Source organism: Monomorium pharaonis, chromosome 10 (assembly GCF_013373865.1).
Source record: "Monomorium pharaonis isolate MP-MQ-018 chromosome 10, ASM1337386v2, whole genome shotgun sequence".
Taxonomy (NCBI): Eukaryota; Metazoa; Arthropoda; class Insecta; order Hymenoptera; family Formicidae; genus Monomorium; species Monomorium pharaonis.
Window position 1 is genome coordinate 5,212,098 of NC_050476.1, and position 27,275 is coordinate 5,239,372.

The following is a 27,275-nucleotide window of genomic DNA, read 5'->3' on the forward strand; positions in this document are numbered from 1 at the left end:
ATATTGGCTTCTAATACTATCAATCGTGATCAAGTCCCAAGCAAATCGTTTACGTTTAATAAACCTTTAAAAAATATTTACGTTATGTATGAAAACGTTTTATATTAAATGTTTTAATGTTTATTTAACGTTTATTAAATGGTCAAAATATCTAATATAGAAATTATATTTTAAACGAGTAAAAACGTTAAAAAATAGACATTATAACATCTTAAAAAACGTTTTTATAATGTTTATTAAGTAATTTAAAAAATATATAAAATTTTAAGCGTTTATTTTTTTCAGTTTAAACATTTAAAATTAATTTTTAATGTTTATTAAACATATTTTGAATCTGTATTACTTGGGATACATTGTGTTACAAATCATAGATGAATGCCCAATAATGATATGTATAATATAATAAGATACCATACGAGGCTTTTTTATAATTCGAATAAGGAAGTGAAAACTATATTTTTCTCTTTACGCTATCTCATACTTAATATATGACAAGTGAATAAGAGAAATGTTCTTTCAAATTCTTAATTTAAACTTATCGTCTAAATCCATTCATTTGTTGCTGGATCGATTGCAACAAATCACTTATATTAACACATCTAACGCTTATAACGTCTCGTAAGACTGGAATGGAATACTACAATATCTTCAAATTTTTATGTCCATCTAAGAATAATTAATTGTTTAAGTATGCAAGTTACAGTTCTTATCTCTTAAGATGTGTCATATATTTATTACTATAAAACAATGATTAGATTAGTGCAGGAAAACTATCACTACTATAAGCACATAATACTGAAAAATCTTCTAAAAATCTTTTATATGTAAAAAAATATTTAAAAAAATTCATTAACCCCTCTTTTCAACATAAGAATTTCATCAATTAGTAGATGAAATGCCTCATTAGTACAGACTTTGTAGAAACGAATTCTACACGATAATACATCCATATAATACTGTATAAATCCTAACTTGATCATAGATTAGCTGCTGTTTACTAGATGAAGTCATTTCATCTCATTCGTATATAAAACATTTGATTTGATGGAAACATTTGATTGTCGTTTATGTAACATTAAGTGAGTACTTTATGTAACGTTAAGTGAGTTGAAAATATTAATATAATTTTTTTTGTCAAAGTGGATGCTATATTAAAATAACATGAATACGTCTATTGTTTTTACTCTAGTATTTCTTTTTGTATGTCACACTTTTTAGTAGATTTTAAATATTACACTTTATGTTTTAATTTACACTCGTATATTCGTGTTATATTATGCTATATAAATTTTTATAAATAGTATTAAAAAACAGATCTTATTAATTATCCATTCCAGAATTTATGTTTTCGACAAATACTAACAAATATAGAGATGAAATGACTTATATATTTCTTATTACAGATAATATAATATTATAAATAGATATACAAAAGAACATTAAAAAATGTTAGAAGCAATAAATAAGCAAATTTGGTATATAAAATTGTGTTACCATAGGAGTATTATCAGTCATTGTGTTCCTAATAAATAGTGGGAAATCTAAGTACAGTACTACTTACAAGTTCTAGTTATAACACTTCTAGTTATAACAATTAAGTACATGAAGTATTAAGTAAAGTTCGCCATGTGTCGTCCAATTTCTTACAAAATGTACACAAGTAAAAACCTGTACTTTACTCTACTGCTGTTTTTCGTGCAAATGCAGTCAGAGATAGCATCTCGTTAGGATCAGTTGGCAAGGGAGAAAATTCGATCTCTTCACTAATACTGTTTTCTGAAAGTTAACATAATCCAATTTTACCACAAAATGCAAATATAACAGCAGACTTTAAAAACATTTAAGATTTAATAAAATACATACAGTGGCGTGCAAAAGTTTCCGGCCAGTGACATTTTGTACTCTAATTTATTTTAAAAAAAGATTAATGATTTTTAATTATTATGAGATGTGAGTATGAGATATAGGAAACAAAATAATATAGTAAAACAATATTATTTATGTTTGTAAATATATTTATTATTATAATTGTTATATTTGGATGTGCAAAAGTTTCCGGCCACTTTGTATTACGAGAAAAATTATTAGTCTACATGTTCTGTAATACACTTAAATTATATTTTAGTATTAATATTTTGTAGCCATACCATTTGCAGCGATAACAGCCGCACAACGATGTGGCATCGACTCAATTAATCGATTAATACAAACAGGTGAAATTTTAGCCCATTCTTCCTTCAACGATTTGAATAATGCGGCTTTATTTGAATATGTATGCTTTCGAACTTGACGGTCTAACGTTTCCCATAAATGTTCTATGGGGTTCAAGTCCGGTGATTGAGATGGCCAACTTAAAACTCTCACATTTGAAGAGGAAAACCACTGTTTTAATAACTTGGATGTGTGTTTGGGATCATTATCCTGCTGAAATATCCAATTATGCGGCATTGTTTCTTTAGCATATGTTAATAAATTTTTTTCTAAAATGTCTTTGTAAATAGCAGCGTTCATATTTCCGTTGATCTCGACCAATGGACCAACTCCTTGTGCAGAAAAAATTCCCCAAACCATCACACTTCCTCCACCGTGCTTCACAGTAGGAATTTGATACCGAACGTCATTTCTGGTACCAACAGGACGTCGTATATGTTGTCTACCATCGCTTCCAAAAAGATTAAATTTAGATTCGTCTGAGAAAGCTACTTTTTTCCAATCTTCGACTGTCCAATTTAGATGATCTTTGGCAAATTGTAATCGGGCCTTCTTATTCTTTTTACTAATTAATGGTTTTTTAATACCTATACGGCCAAAAAGTCCCACATCATGTAGTCTTCGTGTCACAGTACTACGACTAACATTAGCTAAGTTTTCATCCTTTAGCTCGCGTGCAATTTCGGCAGCAGTTTTCTTAACATCTGCAGTTGATTTGCGTTTAATGATACGATCTACCTTTTTAGATGTCTTTCTTGGTCTTCCACTACGCGGACGATCTTTTAAACCATACCCACAACTGTATTTTACAATAATATCATTCACGGTTGATTTACCTATCGATAATAATGAAGCAATCTCACGAGAAGACTTTCCTTCTTTTGAAAATTTTATTATTCTTTCACGAATTTGAATTTGCGTATGCCGAGCCATGTTTATGCTTCCACGACCTTCTATGAACTAAATGTAAATATTCAACGCTATACTCTATTCGTAAATAAATTTTTGAAGTCCTACTACGTCAAATATATTATGTGGCCGGAAACTTTTGCACATGCAAATATAACAATTATAATAATAAATGTATTTACAAACATAAATAATATTGTTTTACAATATTATTTTGTTTCCTATATCTCATAATCATATCTCATAATAATTAAAAATCGTTAGTCTTTTTTTAGAATAAATTAGAGTACAAAATGTTACTGGCCGGAAACTTTTGCACGCCACTGTATATAACAAAAATTTTGAATATATATTTAATTTAGAAATATATATTATATTTACCAGATGGCTCGATTGGCCATTGCTTATGGGAAGGTGCATAGAGACATAATAATGCAATGATGTAAATATTCCACATTCCATATACGCCGGTGAAAAAGGCAGAAGTCATTTCCAATTGCAAATCTTCATCCCATTTCCACTGACCTTCTGCAACCTATCCCAGAAGAGTTATATATGATTATTAATTATATAATGCTATATTAATGATATACAATAAAAATGTATCAAAGTCTTACCTGTCCAAGTATAAAACCAATGACAGTTAATGATGCGCATAATAATGTAGCGATCATTAGAAATTTGAAACGATATATAACGCCCTCATAATGTAGACGTCGCGCCGAGCTCATGCTAGGTAAAACAGCTCTCTTCGCACTAATGTTCATAAATACTTTCCAGATCATATAGGACAAAAATAATAGATATATTCCTGCTGATATGCCAGCCAAGATGATGAAAGACAACTATTGTTTGATATATTAAGGAAATTTAGAGAATTATTTTAATAAAGTCATCTTTTTTAAAGATTATTATACACTAGATATATACTAACTAGCCTTTTTAAAAAGGATACTGCCAATTTCGTGCCAAGATCAGTAACCCAAATCGAATAGAATGGATTTCTTAGTTGTACACCACGTTCACACATATCGAATACAAATAGTGAAAGACATCCGGTACCTACTGCAGAGAGATGCCGCCAGTAACATTTTAATGAATTGGTTTGTTCACCTTCCTACAAAATATACAGTATTTAATGTCTTCCATGATATTAAAAAGATAGAAATTTGCACATAATAGAAAACTTACCTGAATCTAATAAAACCCAATATATACATAAAACAAAAAAATATGTTATTAGTGTAATAATTATAAAAATTTAAAATAACAAAACAACTTAACTTTCTTACCATTAAGTGTTCACCGGCAAACACAAGCCAAAATGATAACAATGTTGCATAAAATACTCCTTGTCGAATATCACCCAATAAAAGCATAAATGGCATATCGTAAGCAAGAGTTAAATATTCCAATGGCACTAAAAAATGTAATAATAATTTATAGATAACTGTGTAAACAGAAAATTTAAAATTATAAGTATAGAGCAATTAACATACAATTTAAAAATGTTAAAGCGGAACCCAAAGCTAAGAGCATGTACTCCAAAAGAGCGGGTGATCTGGAGAGCATGTATACTCTTCTCCAATACCAAGCCAAAACGCCTAGCACTACTGGGAAATAAATGGTCTTCAGACTCACCCACACCTTCGTAAATCCACCATTTTGATTAATAGCCTAAATTAACATCACAATATATTGATTTAAAAAATGTTTATCAAAACTAGAATTTATCATTTATATTACAATAAAAATTTTTACATTCCGATACTTACTGTAAGCCATAAATCAACGATGTGTCCCAATCCTTGATTCTTATCAGGATCAGAAGGAAGACGAATATTCAATAAATAATAATCATGATACAAAGATCCTAATTCAAATAATGGCATAACGCTACAATTATAATTGTACTGCTCCAAAGGCTGAAATAAATTTAACGTGTTTATATATTATGCAAAAAAAACAAATATTTATTAATAATGCTACACACACACACACACACACACACACACACACACACACACACACACACACACACACACACACACACACACACACACACACACACACACATACGTATATGTTTATGTATAAATACATATCTACCTTGTCTATGCTACAGTCCAAAATTCTTTCCACAATAGAAGCAGCATATGGTTTCCATGCATTGTCCGGATCTCCCTTGTTTCGATATGCTAGCCTTGCATCTAGTGTTATTTTTGTCCTAGGAGCTACAAAGAAAACTCAGTCAGAATCATAGTTAACAAAAATTTTAACAGCAACAAATAAACGTTACCGATTTCAATCTGGCTGGTATAAGATATATCCACTTGTAAAACACCTATCAAATTTTGTTGCCATCTTGAATAGTCAAGCTGCATACTGTTCCGAGGTACGGGCATCTTAAAAAAAGAGATTTATTAGATCCTTGTAGCTCAAAATTTCCTTATAACTATTAGTTAAACATGACTTTGTAAATTATACCTGAAAAGTGTATACAACTTTATAAGCTTGCTGATGGGTGTCTAAAGTAAACTGATGCATGTCGACTTGAGTACAGGAACCTTCTCCTCTTGAATAAAACCACATATTTTCGTCATAAGAATCATTAACGCTAACAACTTTGCATGGTGTACCAAGAATGTTCTGACTGCTAGCAGGTGTAGGTGCTAAAAAGAGTACATCATATATTTTAATAAAATAATATAAAATAATATGTTTATGTATATATAAACTAATTTAATATAAATTTACTTAAAAAATTATATTAATTATATTTTATATTAATAAAAATGTATTATATTTCTAAAGCTCTTTAAAGAATCTAAAGTTTGTGTTATAATTCAAGATAGAATTTAGAATTTAACTTATAATTCAATATGCATATATCTTTATATACATATATACCTTAATATTTAATATGTTGGTATCATTCTTCAACTGTATTACACAGAGTAATTATAAATAGATTTCTAAATTGAGTATTGTAAATTGTTTAAAATCTAGTTGTATATAGTGGAGTTAAGATTAATATGCAGGTATAAATTTTAGCAAAATGGCTGACTTATAATTTCAACACAATGTTTTATATTCTAAATCTTTGTCTCTAGTAACAAACAATAACTATCTTGTGTTTGATGTCTCAAAGAGAACCATTCTGTTTATAATTGATGAGAAAGCTGAGATTAATATCAAAAAATTTTACTAACTCAATTTTTATGCATTTAAAAAATTGTGCTGTTACAATAAATGATATTATTTTGGAAATATAAGTTGGTCATCCTATTAAGAAATAAAAAAGAATTCAATGCAGAGATATCAACATAATATAATTACAAAATTGATTAAAAGCATTCTATTATTAATCAATTCTATTACATAAATAAATATACTATAACAAAATGTAATAAATGTAAATTGAATAAGAAAAGAGAGTAAGAGATACAGGACATAAATGTATATAACAAGATGAATAAAAAGAATGAAACACAGTATATTTACAATGCATCTTACATGTAAATTTATTGTATGAATAACAATAATGCAAACGCGTCTAGGAATGCGAATCCACGTGCGTGACGCTCTTACTCACCGATTAAACCACCTATCAGGAAGCAGACTATTTGCGCGATTATCAGGAGCATCACCAGCACCGAGAGCTTCTTGCCGCTCAGGTTTTCGATTATAGTACCCTGCATCCTGTCGGTCTCTCGTGTGTCTCTTCGTTATCGCGACTCCTTCGACTCCCACGATCCGTTGACGGATCTCTGTCACTCACCGACGACGCCGAGCACACACGCCGAACGAAACGACGCGAGCGAGACGCGGGCGACACAGCAGCACACTCGTGTTTACGAGCCGGGGGATCGGTCTCTCAAAATGGAAGCCGCTCCAGCCACAACCAGCCAGCGATGAGGAACTATGGGGAGCTCGCGGCATTCGTGAAATTTCGAATTTCGAGACGATATCGAGCTCTCGCGTCTGCTCCGACGTCGCCGGCGTATCGATCCCTCGGCGCCGCCGCGAGATGCCCCGCTCTCTTTTGGTCCCTCTTTCTCTCTCTATCTCTTTCTCTCCCGGTCACCCGGTCTCTCGTCTCTTGCGTTTCGTCACGAGATTTTCGTGAGATGTAAAAAATAATAAAAGGAGAGAGAGACTATTACATACAGTCGCTTCTCGCGTTTGCTCGTACACCAGATGATTCGTGGGATTCACGTGTGATCTTGTGTCAATTATGATGACATTTCTGAATGACACTGGCAAGAACGCTGACTACAGACTGGTTTTTCGTTAAATCTTCCTGTTAGATTAATTTTAGGTTAAACATGGTAAGGATGCTAGAGTCGCATATTATGTATGGATGTACTCCGTTGAATGCATTTTGCTCCTCACCGTTGGTTTTACATCGGATATACATGTATACTTTATTTCATTGCGAGTACAATCTTCGCAAGTGTTTTCAGCAGCCAGGAATGTAAAACCATGTAAAACTGAATGTTACTCACGGCAGGAATCTGTGTATAGTGTATAGTAGTATGGCGCAATCTTGCTTGTGTGTGCCAATTTGGATTTGTCATGTATTATCCTGAAATATTTTAGAAAATATATACTATCCTCTTTCATATATCATGTATATCATATATTTCCATTCATATGTCATTCCATTCATATATCACTCATGATTTTTTTATGTACATGCCTTATAATTTTCTTTATTTTTTCATTTAGATTTTGATACAAATATTTTATATGTATACTTACGTATATACTTCTCATATACAATTTTTATTCTAATCTCTCTTATACAATTTTTCTTATTTCTTGTCATTTTTCTTTTCATATAACTTTTTTTATTTTTTTATCTGTTAGATGAAAAACTAGTTCATATTAGACGTAAAATACATGCATGTGCCATAAACAGAATTTTAAGAATTCTGAACGAAATACAAATCATTTAGAAAAAATTTTCCAAGTCCTTTTTTCTCATCTACAAAATGAAGGTTTGCAAGTTGCATCTTCAAATTGTTGCAATCAGAATAATTTGCATGAAGATTATATTTGTCTCCTTTTTTAAGTTACATTTTTATTCAATTTTTTTTTCTATGTGATGAGCACTTATTTAGAATGCAGAAAATATAAAATGTGGCATTAGTATACCTTGTCACAAATTGTTTACACTAATATTTTCTGAAATAAGATAAACTTTCCCAAACTTAAAAAAATAACAAATATTTTAAGAAAAGGAGGGAAAGTGAGAATACTGCTTATTAATTTTTTCAGATTTCACCTGAAACTCCTTTAAGTAATTTTTTATTATAGAAAAAAGTTTTATCGTTACGAATAAATTAACTTAAACTTTATTTAAGTTTTTATAAATAAAAAATTCCATTCTTATTTCGCCTATAATTAATTTATAAATGAATCTGATGTAATTAACCTATAATTAAAAGACCTGGTCAGGAATATTAAAGTTAAAATTAATATTCCTAATATATAAAAGTGTGTTTGTCCGTTGTATAAAGAATTCGTGATTTATCTTACCCAGAATTCGCATTTCATAATTCATAATCGTAAGAAGCTTTCATACGGGGAAACGCGGGGAGATACGTCTCGACACATCTTCAGATGAAGCGGGAAAACGTCGAGCGTACCGACCGTTCCCGAATGCGTCCGATCACGAGCGAGTATCGGAGTATCGTGAAGTTACAGCGTTCGGCACTTTCGGCACTTTGGCAGTCGTGTTGATCGCAAATCGGGGTTAGGGAGTGACGAAAAACGAGAAAACAAACGGCCCCCGGTGGAATCCGCGTCGCTGCGAGAAAAAGAGATAGGAACTGACAAACGTAAATGTCAAAGGATTCGCGATTTGTAAAGCGGATCTCGTCCCGGACCGGGAACGTTTCTGTCGCGTAGGCGTAGGGATGATTATCTGAAAGGAAAGGCTGACACCACCCGTCACGAAAGATGTTGGGTGACGTAGCGATGGACGCGAACGGGAACGGCAAACGTGATCCTCTCCACGGAGGCCCCGTCTACTTCCATCGGCGTGCGGCCAGCAACGACGTGAGTCGAACGACCGCGTTCCGGGAAAAACACTCGTTTGCTTGTGGAGCGGTGAACTAGATCAGCGAGCACCTCCACGCGTCCTAACCTATTCTTCGTCTCTAACCGAGAGATTTCACTATCGGGCTAAAGCGTTAAATAAAGCTTGCTTTAGACGATCGGTAACTGGCATCAGATTTCGGGATAGAATTCGACTTAATTTTATCTGTATTTTTATCAACTGCAATATTTTGATATATATGTGTATTACGATTCTTCAAATACTTTTGTTTAGGATAAAAAATTGTGAATATCGTTCTATTCTAAGATCTGACAAGAATTATTGATTATTTGAAAAAAGCTTTCAATGAATTACAGATCAATAACAAAGTAGACTTCAAAATAGAGTTCTATTTATAATTTTATGTGCCCTGAATTCTCTGATTCTTTTAACATTTATCATACTATGGAGAGTATAAAATTATATGGATAGAATTTTATCTTGTATTTTAATAATGAGCATTGTATTTAAAGTAAACTTTTGTAATGCAAATTATAAATATTGTCTAAAATAGAATAGAAAATTCTATATATAATTTGTATGTCATGCATTTTGATATATATTTTATATATGTGCATATTCTAAGTCTTTTTAAACGTTTCTGATATTGTACATTATGTAAAATTATAAATAAAATGCCATTCTAAATTCCAACATATATCATAGATAGTCTTGAAACTTTAAAAAAGAAAAGTATTCACAATGCGATCTTTTAATTTAATTGTGCATAATGCAAATGCTAGCAAAATAATCACTGACTCACAAATATATGAAAGGTTGAAGGTTAAAACTGATTATTTTTATAATTTTATATATTGTTACATATTTAATTACAAATTTGATAACTCAATATTCAGATCAGACATTCATGTTCAGGACAGCAATCGTGTAACTTTTTCTTTAGGGTGGAAACGTGAAAAGTTTCATGTAACTATCTCTTTCTATTGGTGTTGAATAGAAAGAGACAGAAACTTGAAACTTCACTTTTTACATTTCTGCCCTAAGAGAAAAATTACATGATCGATACCCAGCACAAATAAAAGTTATAAGACTTAAGCAGCTTCTGCTACCAATTTGTCTAGTATTGTTTTAAATTATATCTCGTTTTTATTTCAGGAAAGCAACAAAACTACAGATCTAGAGTTTGTTTATGACGACACTGACATACATACTAATGAAATCGCTGAATTGTACAGTTACACCGAGCAATATGAGTTACAGCTTAATCTTAAGGTATAATTTAATTTTACCAAGTATGAAAAGAACAGATTGAGTAACTTTTTACAAATTCCAGGCATTTGAGGATCAGATGGAATGGTACAAGTTACGACCATGGTGGCAAAACTTGACAAGACCACAGCAGAGATCAATAATTTACAAGTTGCTGGATCAATTGGAAGTTTCCAACAAACAGCTCAGAATGAAAGCGGCACGTTGTATTCTTTATTTAGCTCAGGGTTGTTGGGCTGAGGTACAGTCTGACAAGGAACAACAAGACTGGAGTAGGACAAACGTAATGTTACTTTACGAAGCTGGCATGTTTCCAGCATTTGTTGAACTGCTAAATATTGAGATTGAGTAAGTTCTTTTGTATCTTGTGTGCATGCGATATTATTCCTATCGTACTTTTTTTTACTGAATAATTCTTGTAGAAATAGCACAACTGCTACCTCAGCGATGAGAAAGCTAGCTGTTAGTCTTGCTGATTCAATAGACTTAAGAGTCATTCTGTCCGTTTTGTACATTATAACAGAAATCATGAGAGAGGAATTAAAAAATATCGAACACAGTGAATATAAAGACAATGTTGAAGCTTTTAAGGAAGATCTTGGTATGTCATTGTGTTTATAAAACATTTAATGAATACTTAGAAAGACAAATTGGTCTTTTAAAAGTGGCTATTTCTTTTGCAGTAAATCCATATGGGGAAGAATTACTAATCGTTAAACTTCTCGGCATGGTGACATGTTTCTGCAGTGGCTCGGCACCACATTTTCCAATGAAAAAAGTTCTCTTGCTTCTGTGGAAGCTCATCTTAGTCTCTCTTGGCGGCATCGACGCACTCAGAGAGTTGAAGAAACAGTATCGCGAGGAGGCAGGACTCGATACGCTGCAAGAAGACACTATCGAAATTGCCAGAACGATGAGAGCTAGTTCTCCGCCTATGAGCGCGGCAGATTTGTTGGAAACGCAAAATCAAAAAAGGAATAATCGGCCTTTTCGACGGGTAATTTGTCGATCTAAAGTTGTTCTGTATGATCATTTTGATGCTTATACAAATGTTAATTATCAAATATAATTTTTTAGAGTTTGATGAAACAAAGCTCGTTAGATGATCCAGGCTTGGGTATGGAATACGAAGGAGGGGAACCTCCAAATAATACCGCGCCAAATGAGGGAGATGGCGAACTGATTGTATTTCTGGGTCCTGGTGGACCTGGCAGCTGGAATCAAGCGTATTACGAAGATCAGAATAATCAGTCACAATTAAGGCCAGGCACTCCGCAGCTTATAAAGGGAAAAGGTAATAGCTTTTAATTCTTTTCTTCCTTTAATTTTCATATTTCAATATTTATATAGAAATTTATAAATTTCTATATCAATTTTTAAATATAAAACTAAAAAATCTATTTAAGAATTAATAAATAAATATTAATGAACATCAAGGTTCTCTGGTCTGCTTTGTTAAAAAAATAACATTTCTTCTCCTTTTTTAATTTAGTTATTTACATATTGGTCTAAATTTTAGCTTATTAATATACATTAATTATTATTATTTAATATTATTTATCAGGTTTACCATGGACACCCAAAGTGAGGCAGAAAGACGTGGACAGCTTCCTCGAAGTTGCTAGAATGAAGTTTGTTGGATACAAATTACAAGGAGATAGGGAGAGTTTAGCGGGTTTACCGCAACCAATTCACGAAGGCGTCACTACCCTTAAAAAAGTATATTTTGTCGATTTATAATATTGTAACAATGTAACATAATCTACTCTGTTATAATATCTAATATATATATATATATATATTTTAGCATATGTACACATCCTTAGCGGAAATTCAAATAAGAAAGGAAGAAGAGATAGCGAGAAACCCGATGAGTACTTCAGAACCTCCGCTTCGTCAAACACCAACAGAAATTCTTTATCAGGCTATATTACCGAATTTGCCACAATATATGATCGCTTTGTTGAAGATATTACTTGCTGCTGCACCAACAAGCAAGGCTAAGACAGACAGTATTAATATCTTGGCTGATGTGTTACCAGAGGAAATGCCGTAAGTAAAAAAAAGATTTAATATATTAATATGCACAAAATTTTAAAAATAAGATATAAATATAACTAATTAGCTATATACGATTTTTAATTAACTGATTAACTACTGCTAAATATGAATAATTTTAATATGTACATTGTAATTACGCTAAACTTATGACACATTTTTAGAATGACAGTACTGCAATCAATGAAATTAGGAATCGATGTTAACCGACATAAGGAGATTATTGTTAAAGCCGTTTCTGCAATTTTATTACTATTGCTCAAGCATTTCAAACTAAATCACGTATATCAATTCGAATTTATGTCCCAGCATTTAGTATTTGCCAATTGCATACCTCTTGTATTGAAGTTTTTGAATCAGAACATTATAGCGTACATTGAGGCAAAGAATGTGTAAGTAAAAACATAATAGTGATTTACTTTTCCAAGTGTCATAATATAACCAATAAATTTATATTGCAACAGTATTCCTATTTTGGACTTTCCTATGTGTGTCATTGGTGATCAGCCAGAATTAACTACTGAAAGTCTCGAAATCGGCCATACTCAGTCTTTTTCATGGAGAAATGTTTTTTCTTGTATCAATTTATTAAGAATTTTAAATAAATTAACAAAATGGAAACACAGTAGGATAATGGTAAGTCGATTTTTATTAAATAGTATTAATGTTAATATAGTAAGTATAGTACTATACGTTACTAGTAACGTTAATTTTTTATATTTTATAATGTATATTTATGAAGATTTTTAAATAAATGTATATCGATATGCATTTGTTCAACAATTGTATATCTGTAATGCATTTTTATGTTTGCAGATGTTAGTCGTTTTTAAATCAGCACCTATTTTAAAACGCACACTAAAAGTCAGGCATGCGATGATGCAATTATACGTTTTAAAATTATTGAAGATGCAAACAAAATATCTCGGTCGGCAATGGAGAAAGACAAATATGAAAACTATTAGTGTTATTTACGCGAAGGTCCGACATCGCTTAAATGATGACTGGGCATACGGCAATGGTAATAAATTTGAAATATTTAATATTCGACATTAAGACTTTGCAAAGAATTTATAACATTTCTGAATTATTAAATAGATTTAGAAGCACGGCCATGGGATTTTCAAGTTGAAGAATGTGAACTACGCACATGTGTTGATCAATTCAATAATCGAAGATATTCGAATATTCCGAGGGATGAGGAAATGGAACCAGTTGATGCATCAGTAACATCCGTGCTCGGTACAAATGTGGAATTGACTGAAGAGTTCAAGCAACATTACGAATTATGGTTGCAACAGGAGGTATTTCAAAGGAGTATCAATTGGGATGAATTGTTGGATCCCGCGGCGTGTGAAATCTAAGTTTCGTATAAGTATAAAGCGCACGTAAATCGTGTATTTTCCTTAAATCATAGACCCGAATGGAATTGCGACATTTTTACAATACCGTTGTGAGAAGTGTTCAAGCGAAAAAACATTGCCATATCGACACTGCAAAAATTTCTAAATTGCATTTGATATCGCGATGAATGGTCCTAATTTAGAAAATATTTAACAAAGAGACTTTCTGATGAAAAAACATTCGAAATTTCTTTCATATTTAATCTGTGCAATGCAACGTAATACTTGTAGTCATTTTCTATCATTATAGGCAGTTAATTTCAAATAAAAATAAATTTCTCATATATATATATATATATATATATATATATATATATATATATATATATGAGAGAATATTAAAATATAGAACATTTTAATAAAATATATTGGTTCTTTGCTGTTAGTACCATGGTTTTCCATAAATCAAGTTGTTATACATCATAATTTGCAGGCATATGGTAATACGCCGCATAATTCAATTTCCTACATTTTATATGTTTTTTACATATCTTCACAATCCTTTTTATCATAGTGAACATCTACATTGAACAAGAGAACCTTGATGTATGTGTGCAGAGACTATCTTACTTCCTTTTAGTCCGCACTATTTGATAATACAAATATATAGGTATATAATATACGTATACATAAATTATACATATATATATATATATATATATATATATATCTTCAGTTCATTGTTAATCATAACATCAATTTGTATCTATATATCCATGTATAGCTGATCTTAAAAGGTAGATGAATAGTAGGATTACGTTGAGCTACAAAATTTAGTACTGTATAAGATGCAAGATGATTGGCTACCGCTTACCTGGTATTTCGGATAAGATTTTTCCACAATATAGATATATGCTATACAGCAAGTCAACTTTCTCTTATTTATTTAACATAAGTTACACACGCAATAATCTCATACACAGATCTCTAGTGGTGTATAATTTATGTTATCAAATACACTTGTACAGTATGCCGCGACTGGTACCATACATATGTCTCGATTGTCAAGATTTAATAAAACTGATATAAACAAGAAGACTGACTCACATTCCCTCACAATCTTGATTTAAAAATAGGCTCAATATTAAATGTAAAACATTTTTTGTATAGGTTTGTTCTTTGTGACTACATTAGTTTTACTCTTGACAAGTTCTATGCAGAATTTTACTAGTGCAAGAATAAAAATTGGGATATAAAATATGCAGAAGTCAGCATGACAGATTGAATGATTTAATCTGCCATGTTGATTTCTATATACTTTATTTAATTTTAATTATTAAAAATCGACTGATATAATTTACAATTATGTATATGATTCTTCAGATAAAGAAAGAATTTTATTCTGTTAATCATTAAAACCAATTTTGACTAAAAACAGTTATCAGTGCGTGTGTAATAAACTTATCATAACTAATGAAATAAACATTTTAGGAAAATCTAACTTAATAAATTGTCCTTTTAAGCTGTAATGAATTACAAAGTACGCTGTAATGAATTACAAAACTGAATGTTATGTCTAGTTTTTGGAATAATTAAAAAAATATGTTAAAATATAAAATTATAGAAAACATTTGATATCACTACAAGATTTACCTAGTACAGAGATTGCAATAAACCATTACCGATGACAAAAAATATATAATCGTCAATTCCGCTAAAAAGAATACTTCAGTGCTGCACTACTTTCCATACTGCAGGAAATCAAAGATAAAGAACAAACCTTATATTTTCACACACATGTATGATAAAATCGGATATATAAACATTATCAATAAAATAAAAACGGAATATATATATATATAAATATTACATGTAAAATTGTAAAAAAATATTTGCTATCGTTTTATCAAAATTTTTGGAATGTGACAGTCAATAGTTGTGTGTGTCACTTTAATATTATTTTTTTAAATATCTTAAAGTTTGTACTTTGCGTGATAAATCCACATCACAGTAGTCGACAAAGATTTCAGGGTTTCCCTTTCACCCATTTGTACGAGCCATAGTACGCGAAATTATTTTTCTTCGCCATGTCGTCGGCTTCTTTTGGTCCTCGAGATCCATACCTCAAATTTTTAACGAACAATAATATATTTTGCATGCATTAGAAATATTTATACTTTATGCTACATACTTGTATGGAATTGGCTGAACTTTTTCCTTTTCAATTTGATGAAGCAATGGTGTAAATATCCGCCATGCTTCGTGCAACTCGTCATTTCGCACGAAATGCATTTGCGAGCCGCAAAAAACGTCTAAAATTAGTCTCTCGTATGCATCTGGTAATTTAATACTCTGGAAAACATTTATAATGAGCATATATTACTACATATCCGATTTTAACTTCAATGATAAATTCTTCAATGAAATTACATTGTATCTACTACTATAAGTAAAGTCCAATTCTGTTTCTTCCATGTTAAATGTGATGCCGGGTGATTTTGTCATCATTTTAATGTATACCGCTTCGCCCGGTTGCACTCTCATCACTAATTCGTTCCTCTTTGCTTTTCCTTCAAAGATATCGCCTGGTACGTCTTGGTATTGTACTCTAACTTCTGCTTTCCTTTCGTTTAAAGCTACAACATCGCGCGGGAAAATTAGAGAAAGAGTCTTTATTTGCTGAGAAACGGACAACCTCTTTCAATCCGCTTACCTTTTCCGCATCTCAGCATAAACGGTACTCCGTCCCACCTTTCGTTGTTTATTTTTAACACTGCGAACGCGAATGTCGGTGTATTGGAACCAGCTGGTACTGTCTTATCGTCTAGGTAGCCTGAACGTGCTTCCGGATCTTTAGCATCCGGATCTCCGACATACTGACCGAGGACCACCTGATCAAGCTGCACGTCTTTGATACATCTGAGAACTTTCACCTTCTCGTTTCTGATATCGTCCGGTTGGCAGGACGCGGGTTTCTCCATAGCTACCAGGGACAAAATCTGCAGCAGGTGATTCTGCATCACGTCCCTGATGATACCAAACTCATCAAAATAGCCGCCTCTACCCTGAGTACCGAACGGTTCTTTGAACGTGATCTGCACTGAGGCTATATTGTCCCGATTCCATGTCGGATTGAACACCTTGTTTCCGAATCTCAAAGTCATCAAATTCTGCACCATCTCTTTGCCGAGATAGTGATCGATACGATAAATTTGATCTTCGCTAAACAACGTTGCCAAATGATCAGAGAGCTTTTGCGACGAGGCGGCGTCGCGGCCGAATGGTTTCTCGATTATAACTCTTGTCCAGCCTCTGAAATTGAAATTTAATATTAAACATCAATGAAGTAGATTGCCTAGGTTTGCATCGGATCTTGATTTAATATTAAATTTTTTTTACTAAATTATATGTATACTAGACAAATACACTTTTAAAAAGTGTATAATTTTAAGATATTAAAATATTTTATTTTTGTCTTCCTTTTTTAAATATTTAATTTAGTTATTTGTGTATTTTTAGATTTAAAATACTAATATCCATTTATATTACCATAGATTAATTTTAATCTCTTTTACTTACTCTTTATCTTTTTATAATTCTTCAGGAAAAGATAAAAAGTAAATTAAACTGAGATTAGTTAATCTACATTAGAAAATAAACATAAAATGTTTAAAACTAACATTTTTAAATGTTTAGTATTTTAAATGTGAACATCATTTAACTAAAACATTTTTAGATATCTCAAAAACGAAGATAAAAATAAAACATTTTAATGTCTAATAAATATTATGTACAAACTTCTTTTTAAGTGTACATAATTCCTATATATTTATAAATGAAACAAATTAGTAACTTCGGAAGTAATTTTGATGTAATTTTTCTTTTTAATTCTTAATGCTCTTTCGCTTGTCGTTTATCTTGTGTTTTACATGGAAAATTTATTTCACATGTTTAAAATTCATGCTTACTTTTCTGCCATGCAGGTAAGTCGAATGCGTACCGTAACGCATTCGAACACACTCGGTGGTAAGGCCAAATAAAACAATCTGTGCGCAGTATTGCCCTGTTCATACTTTTGTAATTCGCGATTCAGTAGCTCAAAGTCTTTTTTTTGATCATAAGAGCCAGCCATATAATGATTCAGCTTCCAAAATTCTTCATACTTCTCCTGCTCGTCCGATTTCACTTTCATGTATGGATGGCACTTTTCACGCAATTGTTGTATCGTCAATTTACTTCTGGCATAGCCGATAAAGGTAGTTGGTTTGGGGAGGAGATTATCCCGAAAGAGCCACCAGATAGTGGGATAGATTTTCTTCTTGGCAAGATCACCCTTTTCGTTATCAACAAACAGCAGTAGTTAAATTTCATAAAATTTGATAAACAGGAATTAATATATAGTTATTATTTATTACTGTAATCAATTTCTTAAAAATTACAATAAAATTTCAATATTCAAAAAAATGAAATTTTAATTATATGTATAGTTAAAAATTTTAGTACAATATAGCTTCTTTTTAAAGCAAACATAATTATTGAAAAATGATTTAAAAAACTTGTACAATATTGAATTAAATTAATACATTTTATATAGAAACGCTTGAAGTTGGCTATTTTTTATACTTTTATCTTAGAAAATTCAACGCCAAGAAAATTTCATTTATAATGTTCAAAAGAAAAAACAAAGTGAAAAAACAATAGTGTAATCAGATTCAGTATCAACTGTATATAATCAACGTTACTGACATGTCTTATAATTTTTCTTCAATATTATAAACTTACAGACGCTCCAAAGATAACAAAAACATGCGGGATAAGCAAGTCAAAATGAGTTCCTTCATGATCCATTTCTTCCGATTTCAGAGATTGCCTGATACATTGCAGGCTCTCCTCCGTTGACGTTCCTATAATTAGTTTTGATTTAGTGATGTTGTTTTTATATTATATTGTAATTAATATTCATAAAGAGAGTTCTATAATCTATCATAAATATCTATCTGATTGAATTTTATTTATTAAAAAATATCGCGTGTTGCTTTTTTAGTATTTGGCAAAGTTGGATAAGTTAATATTTTTTTCAACCAAATTAAGTTAAAGTCAATGGTTTATAAAATTAATTTAGCTGCGCGCGCGGGTTAAAAATTACATCAACAAAAAACTAACTTAATTAAAGTTATATTAAAATAAAATAAAATTAGTTAATGTTTAACTTAAATTTTTAATAAAGTGTTTGATATGTTTAAGAAATATTATCCAAAAACCAAGTGTATTATTGTTCCTCTATAATCATTTAAATATCATTTGTATCTATTATTAATAAAAATATAGAGCACAATTTTTATGTTAACAATCAATTATATTAAATAATTTTTATAAAATTAACTTGTATATGTATATTTCCTTAATGTAGAAGGCGACAACTCGCACAATTTATACAATCGATACAACTAGTTAATTAAAGTTAATTAACTAGATAATTAAAAGCACGTCCATTGCCACTTTACATAAAATTAATACATTCATAAAGTTTGACGTAGTTGAAACGTAACGCTAACGTAGTTTCACTTGCAATTTTCGATCGTGACGACAGTCGCAATAATCATACGTATTAAATATCAAGGCCACCTCGACTAACTTCGAATAACTTTAATCAACTATTCACTAAATTGTCCAGATAGCAAACTGACGTTATTTGTCGTAATTTTTGACGTCAAAACGACAACTTTTTTACGACAACTGGATGCCAAAATGACGAAAAATAATTTCAGTTTGCTACTTTAGCGGTTGATCGTCGATTAAAGTTAATCGAAGTTGGTTGATACAGGTCGAAGTGGCTTACAACATCTATAGAATTTTTCTTAACCCGATAGAATTTTGGATCTCAGAATCGTGTATCACATCTGTAAGGTTTGTAAAAACAAGAAAGTTCGATAACCTTTCTTTGTACTGCAATGTAATAGCACATACGTGAAATAAATAATAATAATCTACAATCTCGCCGAGGTTAGAGCACAGTTTTTGCACAGTTTATCTTTAGTCTTTTTTTTCTCTAATGGAAAAAAAGTTCTCTTTCTATTGAATATAAAAAGGAAAAAAGAAATAATAAACTATGTAAGAAGCTAAAAAAACGCTATAAATGAATAGGACCTTTTGAGTGCTAAAAGTATAGCGAACACAGTTTTTCTCACAGTTGAATATTAACACTCCAAGATATCTATAAAATTGGTTCCCATATTTATAAATTCCATTTATAAACTCTACTCTCTAATGCTCTTAAAAGAGTAATTCCTTGAAATGATCGAACACGTATTTTGTGATTTTTCATAACTTTGACTGTTTTTAAAATATAAACGATGAGAATAAACTTGTAAATATCCTGCATATAGAATTTTTCATAAATTTCAGATTTTTTACATACCCAAATTCCTGCAAAATTCCCACACAGTAACTCTATTCAACGTATATCACGTATATCATGTAAAAACTACAATAAGACTGAATCCTTATATTTTCATATGTTTATATTCTAAAAGTGATCTTGAAAATCATCACGTTTATATATTTCAGTCTATGTTAAATATTATTGTTAAATATTTAAAGTCAAAATTAAACCAATTCCTTGAATTAAATAACATTTTATTATTTTTAACTCTTATGAATCCTTATACTTTCATATGTATCGAAATTCATTATTTTAACATAAAACTTGTAATTGTTAAAAAAACATTTTCATATAATCACATGTCTGTAGTTGAAATGCTTAATTTTAAAATAAACAGCATCTATATTGATGTATGTGTACACTGAAAAAAAAAAGTAATATATTCAATAATATATGTTATTGCGGACTGCCAATTACAGATATACTCAATACAATAATACATGCTATTGCAGTATCAACATTGTACTTGCATTAATAGCAAATATTGTATTGAGTATTTTATGTAGTTGGCAGCCCGCAATCACATATGTTATTGGCTATGTTACATTTTTTTTCTGTGTACATCTAATAAATAATAAATTCAATTTGATAAAACATGCGTTTTAAAACATTTTTAATGATACATTAATTTACCACTAAAAAATTTTTTTAATTTTCCTTAAAATAATTTAACACTGTGATTATTTCTTTATTATTAATAAATGTGTTCCAAACAAATCGGACTTCAATTTTGAAAATAAAAAATAATTGTTAAAATTTCGTTTATATTTAAATTTTAATTTAGTAGATTAATTTTCTCTCATCTCTTTTATATCTTTGGATCACAAATTTTTGAAAAGCTTTCTGTATATTTCATGTGAAAATTAACATTTTTTCCGAGAAATTCAAAGAAATTTTTTGTCTTATTTCTTATTTATTTAATGTTTTAATATATCAAGAATATTTAGAGACGTGATATATTTGATTCCTATTTCACAATTGAATACTTGATATTATTCACACCATTATTAATCACACTATTATTCATAATATAATAAAAAGTCAAGATAACACATCTAGTTGTCATTTAGTTACCATTTTTTTAAAATCAGTAGTTCATAAATATTTAGAATTATTATATTTGCATTTATTAAACAAGAAAAAATCTTTCTGACAGTAATGTATTGGTAAATAAAACATTCTGACATGATATCATTAACTAAAATACGACTAAAATAAGACGTATTATACTATTTTAAAAATCACCACTTCTTGGAACAAAAATATGACAACACTTTTGTGTTTAAACTTACTCGTTACAGTACTCATGATTTTCACAGTTTACGAACAAGTCGCACGGAAAAGAGTCACACTTAAAAAAGTCACAATTGACTTATTGATGGCAGCCGGTTTTGCCGATCTCGCTCGTCAATCTCGCCGCTTCACCAGCGCAACCTCGACTGCGAGTGTTGGATTTGCCTTGCATGCGCGTACCACGTGCAATCAGGCAAATACTTACGAGACAACGTAGAGTTTCTTCGATGATAGATAAACTGATGTTCAGTGTTTTTCTGATCTAATCATCTTTAAAAAAAAATCAATCCATTCATTATCTCAAGAATATATTTAAATCGCTAGAGCGTAGGCAGAAAATTCTGTGAAGGCGATTTCAAGTGGGACGCTTGAAGTCAGATGTTAAGTTTGAAATAAGAATAAGTAATTAATTAAGTAATATATAATAAATGTAAACGTTTTAAATGTAAAATTTTGTTTAGAAAAGATTTTGTTTATTTCATTAGCACAATAAGGAGTATTGCTTTGTTTAAGAAGATATATAATAACTCACTAGAAATTCTTATCGATAATATTTGAATGATTGCACCATTTTTTTACGCTGTAACTTTTTTACGCGTCTATTAAAAACAATGCTTTTTTCCTACTTCCTTTTTTAGTTTCTTTAGCATTAGCATATCCTCCGGTATAATCTTGAATACAGATGCGAATCGGATATGGTTTTTTTATCAAGTTCTGAAAATCGTGGAACGTTCCGTTCAAAATGATGAAACAATAAGTTCTTTTATCAATGAATCCGATTACATGAACGTACGATTGTCTCGTGTACGATTCTTTCTGACTGTCATTTAAATAGATAATTTTGTTTACGATAGAAATGACGGAAATAGATATATTATTATACTATTTATGCAAATAAAATGCATGCAAATACGATATATACTGGAGAATATACGACGTATTACATAATGATGACTCAGTCTCATCTTCATCTATCATCAATGTATATAACGTACAGTGCTAAACCTTTTGCAACCTTTTGTGCAAACACTATTTTCATAAACGCAAACTGATGAAAAAGTGCCGATGCAAGAAAATAAACAAGATTAATCTAATCTTATTCCAACATCACAAAAAATTAACTGATTAACTGTTATGATTATGTGATATTATAAGCATAAGCTATAATTATTATTCTTTGGCTGTTATTACATTATTATTATTACAAGAAATAATATAATTTTCGCAAATATGTGACGTATCTGAGGATAATACTGTAAAAACCATAAAATATATAGTTCTTTAAAGTAATGAGAAGCATTGTTTCGTTACTCGTAAAAGAACATTTTACAATTTACATTTTATAATAATAATAAAGCAACATTTATTAAAACAATAGTAATAATTTGTTTTATCATTAGATCGTAAAATCAAGAAAAACATTGCTTTTGTTTTTTTATTGAGCACGCATAAAAACTGTGGACCCCACGCACAAATCATGCATACATCAGAGATATTAATGTACACGCTGCTAACGTGACTGGTAACAATGACTGGCAAATCAATGAACTGCTATCAATCAATTAGGTGTGCCAATGAGTGTGTGGCATTCTTAAATGGCATCATAGCGACGTAATAAGTCTTCTCCTCGCGCTTGTATTTTCAAGAACAAACTTTCAATTAATCGTAATCGATTATGTTATCAGGAAACTTTAATGACAATCTGTTTGATTTTCCAACGAACTTCCGCGTTTATAATTGCGTATTTATAATATTTGTGTGAAATTAATAGCTTAATTTTGGAGCAATTCCATGGCTGATCTTCTTTCCGCCTTTCTTATCTTCACATATTTCTTTTATTCATTCTATCTTTCTTGTCAAATTAATAATAGTGCAATTTTAACCAACGTGACTCGATAATTTATGCCAACTAAAGTAAAAAAAAAACTGTTTCCTAATAAACAATTTGCCAACCGAAATCGCACCATTTTTTCCGCTGTGGCAGCAAATCTTTCAGTTAATATTAACGATATGTAATCAAATTTGTCAATCGACAAAAAGACACATTTCTGTCTTCGTAAGCAGTTAATAAAATCGAACAGGTTATTGTAATTTTAATTCTCTGGTTATTTTTCGATAGAAGCATTATAAATATTCTTTGAAGATAAGTTAAAGTTGTCGGAAATGCATTACACTTTATATTACAACCTCTGCGTTCAATTACATCTTTAACATTATATACATTAATGACGGAACCACATTATTGGAATGTGAACAAAAAACGTATGAAATATTAAAATTTAAATTTTTCCTACTCACTTGAAATGCGCATAAGATGCGCATAATGATCGTGACACAGTAAAAGTCAAGAGCGGCTTTAAATTTAGCTAAACCTGTTTTATTACTCGCGATACAACTTAGGTCATTTTTTATATGTCAATCTATTATTAGAGTAGAATGTTATGTTGTATTACGTATATATGTACGTATATGACATACTGTATTACACAATTTTCGTTCTTTTTCATTTTTCTACAAGAAAAGACAAAGCAATTACACAAAGCAATTAAAACGCAGGAACAATAATATTTGACAATCACTGTGTAAAATAATCAGTGAAAAAATTTGTTCAAAACTTGATACTTATTTGTTATATACTTATTCAAAAGAATTTATTTATAAAATGTTTCTAATAATTGCCTTCTAACTATCTATTTTTATAAAACTTACATTCTTACATAATAAAACGCACGTCGCTATAAACGACGAAGAAACATAATTGCATTTGTGCAATATTTCTTTATCTGCCTCCGGCGGTACACGTTAATGACGCAGACCTACTTTTCAAGGCAACCCGGAATGAGTTACATGACTACGAAACACGCTGTAAATAAAGTTACAGCAAAATCTAGAGCGGCAAAGCCAATTTCGAGATTCCATGGTTGCGTTGCAAAAAGAAACCTAATACGTCACTTTACTTTTACCCATGTTTAATTTCTAATTTTCAATACTACGTCTTCTGAAATCTTTAATTAATAGAAAGTTTTTTGTACGTGTAAAATAATTTTACGAAAGTATCCAAATAATTACGCATTAATCATCAAAGCAACATTGATAATATCGTCAATGTTAATATTGTATTGCATATTAAGATTCCTGGCAAATGGTTCATGAGCTACGTTAAAAATCACATAATTTGTATGCATATACATGTATATAATTTACTCAAAACATGCGAATGTAAATAAAAATAAATTAAATATATAATATTTATTAATTTTTTATATTATTTCGAGATATACGTAGATAGTACAGAGAGTTCAAAAAGAATTTTTAAAACATTCAATTGTATGTCGCAGATTATTATAAGTTCAGATTATTATAAGTTCAGAGCTGATTCTAAAAAGAATTCTCTTTACATCTCAAAGAGAAATTATAATTTGTGACATACAACTAAGTTCTTTTTGAATTCTCTGTACTATCTGGGTATATTTTTTTAAACAGAAAAAATTTTGAATCGATCACTTTAAAAAGTAAGTCGCATCACGTTCGAATATGCATGACAAAAAAAATTCATAAAAATTCAGAATCTTCATAAAAATTCAGAAAAGTAAAGAATCCGAAATTCAATCTACAAATCACATTAAATAATCACCCAAGTTTTCTCTCGTACACATCTCGCGATAATAGACAGGCGATATCCGCGTTGCCCTCTGTCATTATCGCGTGCGTAGAATTTTTCACGGTCGCTTGAGATCACGTGACAAGAGACGTTACATCGTATGATGCATTATCGGCAATTAAGCTTCCGCAAAATGTCGCAGCATTTTAATATATCTTGAGAACACGCGCTCTTCCCCTTCCCCTCTTTTTTTTCTCTCACTCGTCCTTCTCGCGATTTAATTTTATAGATAAACTTTTTTTTCGTCGTTTTCGAATAACGCGGCACTAAACGTTATCTTCGCTAGATCTCTAGAAAACGTGCATGAAAAACGTCCGTCATCCGGCATTCTCTCGATATTTGATAGACTCACTTCTTCGGTGTTCCGTCATCTTTGAACCTTGGCGCAAAGCTCTGCTCGACAATCTTCGAAATTCCCCCTTCGTTAGTCTCCTTTCGGCTCGCTCGAACACATACGTTCCCCGGCAACGCGCGTGGCCTTGCCGCCAAAATGACACCGTCACGCCGTCACGCCACTTTGAGGTTAAGCGTCGGAACGACAACCGACGTGTACGACGCGGCGTTTTCCCGTTCCTTATTTCCGTTCCCGCGATTCCTTGGCGCCCCACAAAAACTCGCCGTTGCCTATTGCTCACGATTTCCCTCGCGTGCGTTTCACACGTCTCTTTATCAGCGCGATAAAAATAGCGTACAGAATGCTAAGCGCTCGTATAATTTTAACTGTTTTTTGGCGTAAGAAAAGGAAAGAGAAAGAAAAGATCTTTTAAAAAATATTTTATTTTTTAAAAGATTTACCCAATTTTTATTCAAACAGAACACGTGTTTCGAAAATAAAGAAGACGAGAATGCACTGGATTACATTTTCGAAGAGAACTTATAATTTTAACTTTAGATAGTACAAAATGATTTATGTTTTAAAAAATAAATAAGAAATTTTTAATATTTATTAATATTTATTATAAATTTTATGTAGTGCCTGGGAATTCGTTTTTTTTCTTTTATTTGTTTTAATTGATTTTATGAAATTGATCCTCGCGTTTGCATAAAGACAAATAATAATTTTATTCAGCGTCTTTCGCTGCACTTTCGTTTTTTTAAATATAATTACGAAACAGAGAGAAAGAGAAAGAGAAAGAGAAAGAGAGAGAGAGAGAGAGAGAGAGAGAGAGAGAGAGAGAGAGAGAAGACTCATTGGCTAACGTAATTCAAATGTCCATGTTTCATAGCATAGAGGCGCTTTAAAACAAAAGACAGATATCTGTAATCATCAGAGACTAATTAGCTACGAGCAGAAGGAATTTGAGAGCGGTCACCTCGTCATTTTAATTGCTGTGCAATGTTCTGCGAATGCTGCGATTTGCGATTCCGAACCATCCGAACCCGAGGAGCACACTCACGCACGGCATACATCGCGCTCCGTCTATCTCTCTATTCATGAACTGCTACGAGCCGTCCGGCCGTCCGCATTCGACTGCGCTTGGATACCATCGGCTACGACGTGGCCTACGTGACCTACGCTCGCTTTATTTGGTTCTGTTTCATGCTATATCCGTAAATTTCACAATTATATGAATTCATATTTTAAATCTGTTTTATGCAAATGTGCATAATCGTGTTCTATAAATGTGCAATATCACATATACACGATATAAATTCAATTAATTGATTTGATAAAAATTCACTCACCGATTGCTGCCACTGCTCCTGCTGCTGATGCTGCCGCTGCTACTGCTACATTCTTTTTCCGGAATACCGAGTCGCTCCATGGATGCCGCTTTCTGCTGACATCATCCTGCTATTCTCGAACAGTACACTAATAACGATCGCCCGATACTTTATTCGGCATTCTCGATATTACGGATAATATATCACACGAATAAAACGTAAGCCGCGCGCGAGAATTTCACTTGGCGCGACCGTTACATTTGGGAAAATACGTGAAAAGGATGAACACTTCACTTAATTAAAAAAGCGCACTCGCGATATTCTACGCACTCCAAATGCATCCCCTTCGAGCAAATA

At 31.2% G+C, this 27,275-nt stretch overlaps 3 protein-coding genes across 7 annotated transcripts; 1 reads left to right on the plus strand and 2 right to left on the minus strand.

The window, feature by feature from the left end:
• Window positions 1–257: 257 nt before the first annotated feature.
• On the minus strand, window positions 258–8,748 carry LOC105835206 (protein wntless). Of its 3 annotated transcripts, none has more exons than XM_036292754.1 (13): window positions 8,665–8,748; window positions 6,716–7,708; window positions 5,608–5,792; window positions 5,420–5,525; window positions 5,230–5,354; window positions 4,896–5,045; window positions 4,620–4,797; window positions 4,413–4,540; window positions 4,312–4,317; window positions 4,076–4,237; window positions 3,738–3,965; window positions 3,502–3,655; window positions 258–1,776 (listed from the first exon to the last, which is right to left on the minus strand). In XM_036292754.1, exons 2-13 carry the CDS (start codon window positions 6,819–6,821, stop codon window positions 1,676–1,678), a joined length of 1,629 nt encoding a protein of 542 aa, XP_036148647.1. In that variant the 5' UTR covers window positions 6,822–7,708; window positions 8,665–8,748; the 3' UTR covers window positions 258–1,675. The 3 variants fall into 3 exon arrangements, with proteins under 3 accessions (XP_036148647.1, XP_036148648.1, XP_036148649.1); XM_036292755.1 differs by lacking the exon at window positions 8,665–8,748 and having other exon boundaries at window positions 6,716–7,423; window positions 7,516–7,708; XM_036292756.1 differs by lacking the exon at window positions 8,665–8,748 and adding an exon at window positions 1,864–1,903.
• A 296-nt stretch (window positions 8,749–9,044) lies between these two features.
• Window positions 9,045–14,095, plus strand: LOC105835205 (striatin-interacting protein 1 homolog). Its single transcript, XM_012678265.3, has 12 exons — window positions 9,045–9,186; window positions 10,343–10,459; window positions 10,521–10,804; window positions 10,879–11,057; window positions 11,140–11,453; window positions 11,534–11,750; window positions 12,021–12,175; window positions 12,264–12,508; window positions 12,679–12,906; window positions 12,979–13,150; window positions 13,331–13,535; window positions 13,613–14,095. The coding sequence occupies exons 1-12, from the start codon at window positions 9,088–9,090 to the stop codon at window positions 13,876–13,878; spliced, it is 2,481 nt and encodes an 826-aa protein (XP_012533719.1). The 5' UTR covers window positions 9,045–9,087; the 3' UTR covers window positions 13,879–14,095.
• A 673-nt stretch (window positions 14,096–14,768) lies between these two features.
• LOC105833128 (glucose-6-phosphate 1-dehydrogenase) lies at window positions 14,769–26,783 on the minus strand. 3 transcript variants are annotated; one of them, XM_036292757.1, is made up of 7 exons: window positions 26,567–26,783; window positions 18,640–18,761; window positions 17,826–18,190; window positions 16,571–17,169; window positions 16,288–16,493; window positions 16,049–16,209; window positions 14,769–15,980 (listed from the first exon to the last, which is right to left on the minus strand). In XM_036292757.1, exons 2-7 carry the CDS (start codon window positions 18,703–18,705, stop codon window positions 15,884–15,886), a joined length of 1,494 nt encoding a protein of 497 aa, XP_036148650.1. In that variant the 5' UTR covers window positions 18,706–18,761; window positions 26,567–26,783; the 3' UTR covers window positions 14,769–15,883. The 3 variants fall into 3 exon arrangements, with proteins under 3 accessions (XP_036148650.1, XP_012530062.1, XP_012530071.1); XM_012674608.3 differs by lacking the exon at window positions 26,567–26,783 and adding an exon at window positions 25,606–25,893; XM_012674617.3 differs by lacking the exon at window positions 26,567–26,783 and adding an exon at window positions 21,592–21,761.
• Window positions 26,784–27,275: the final 492 nt, after the last annotated feature.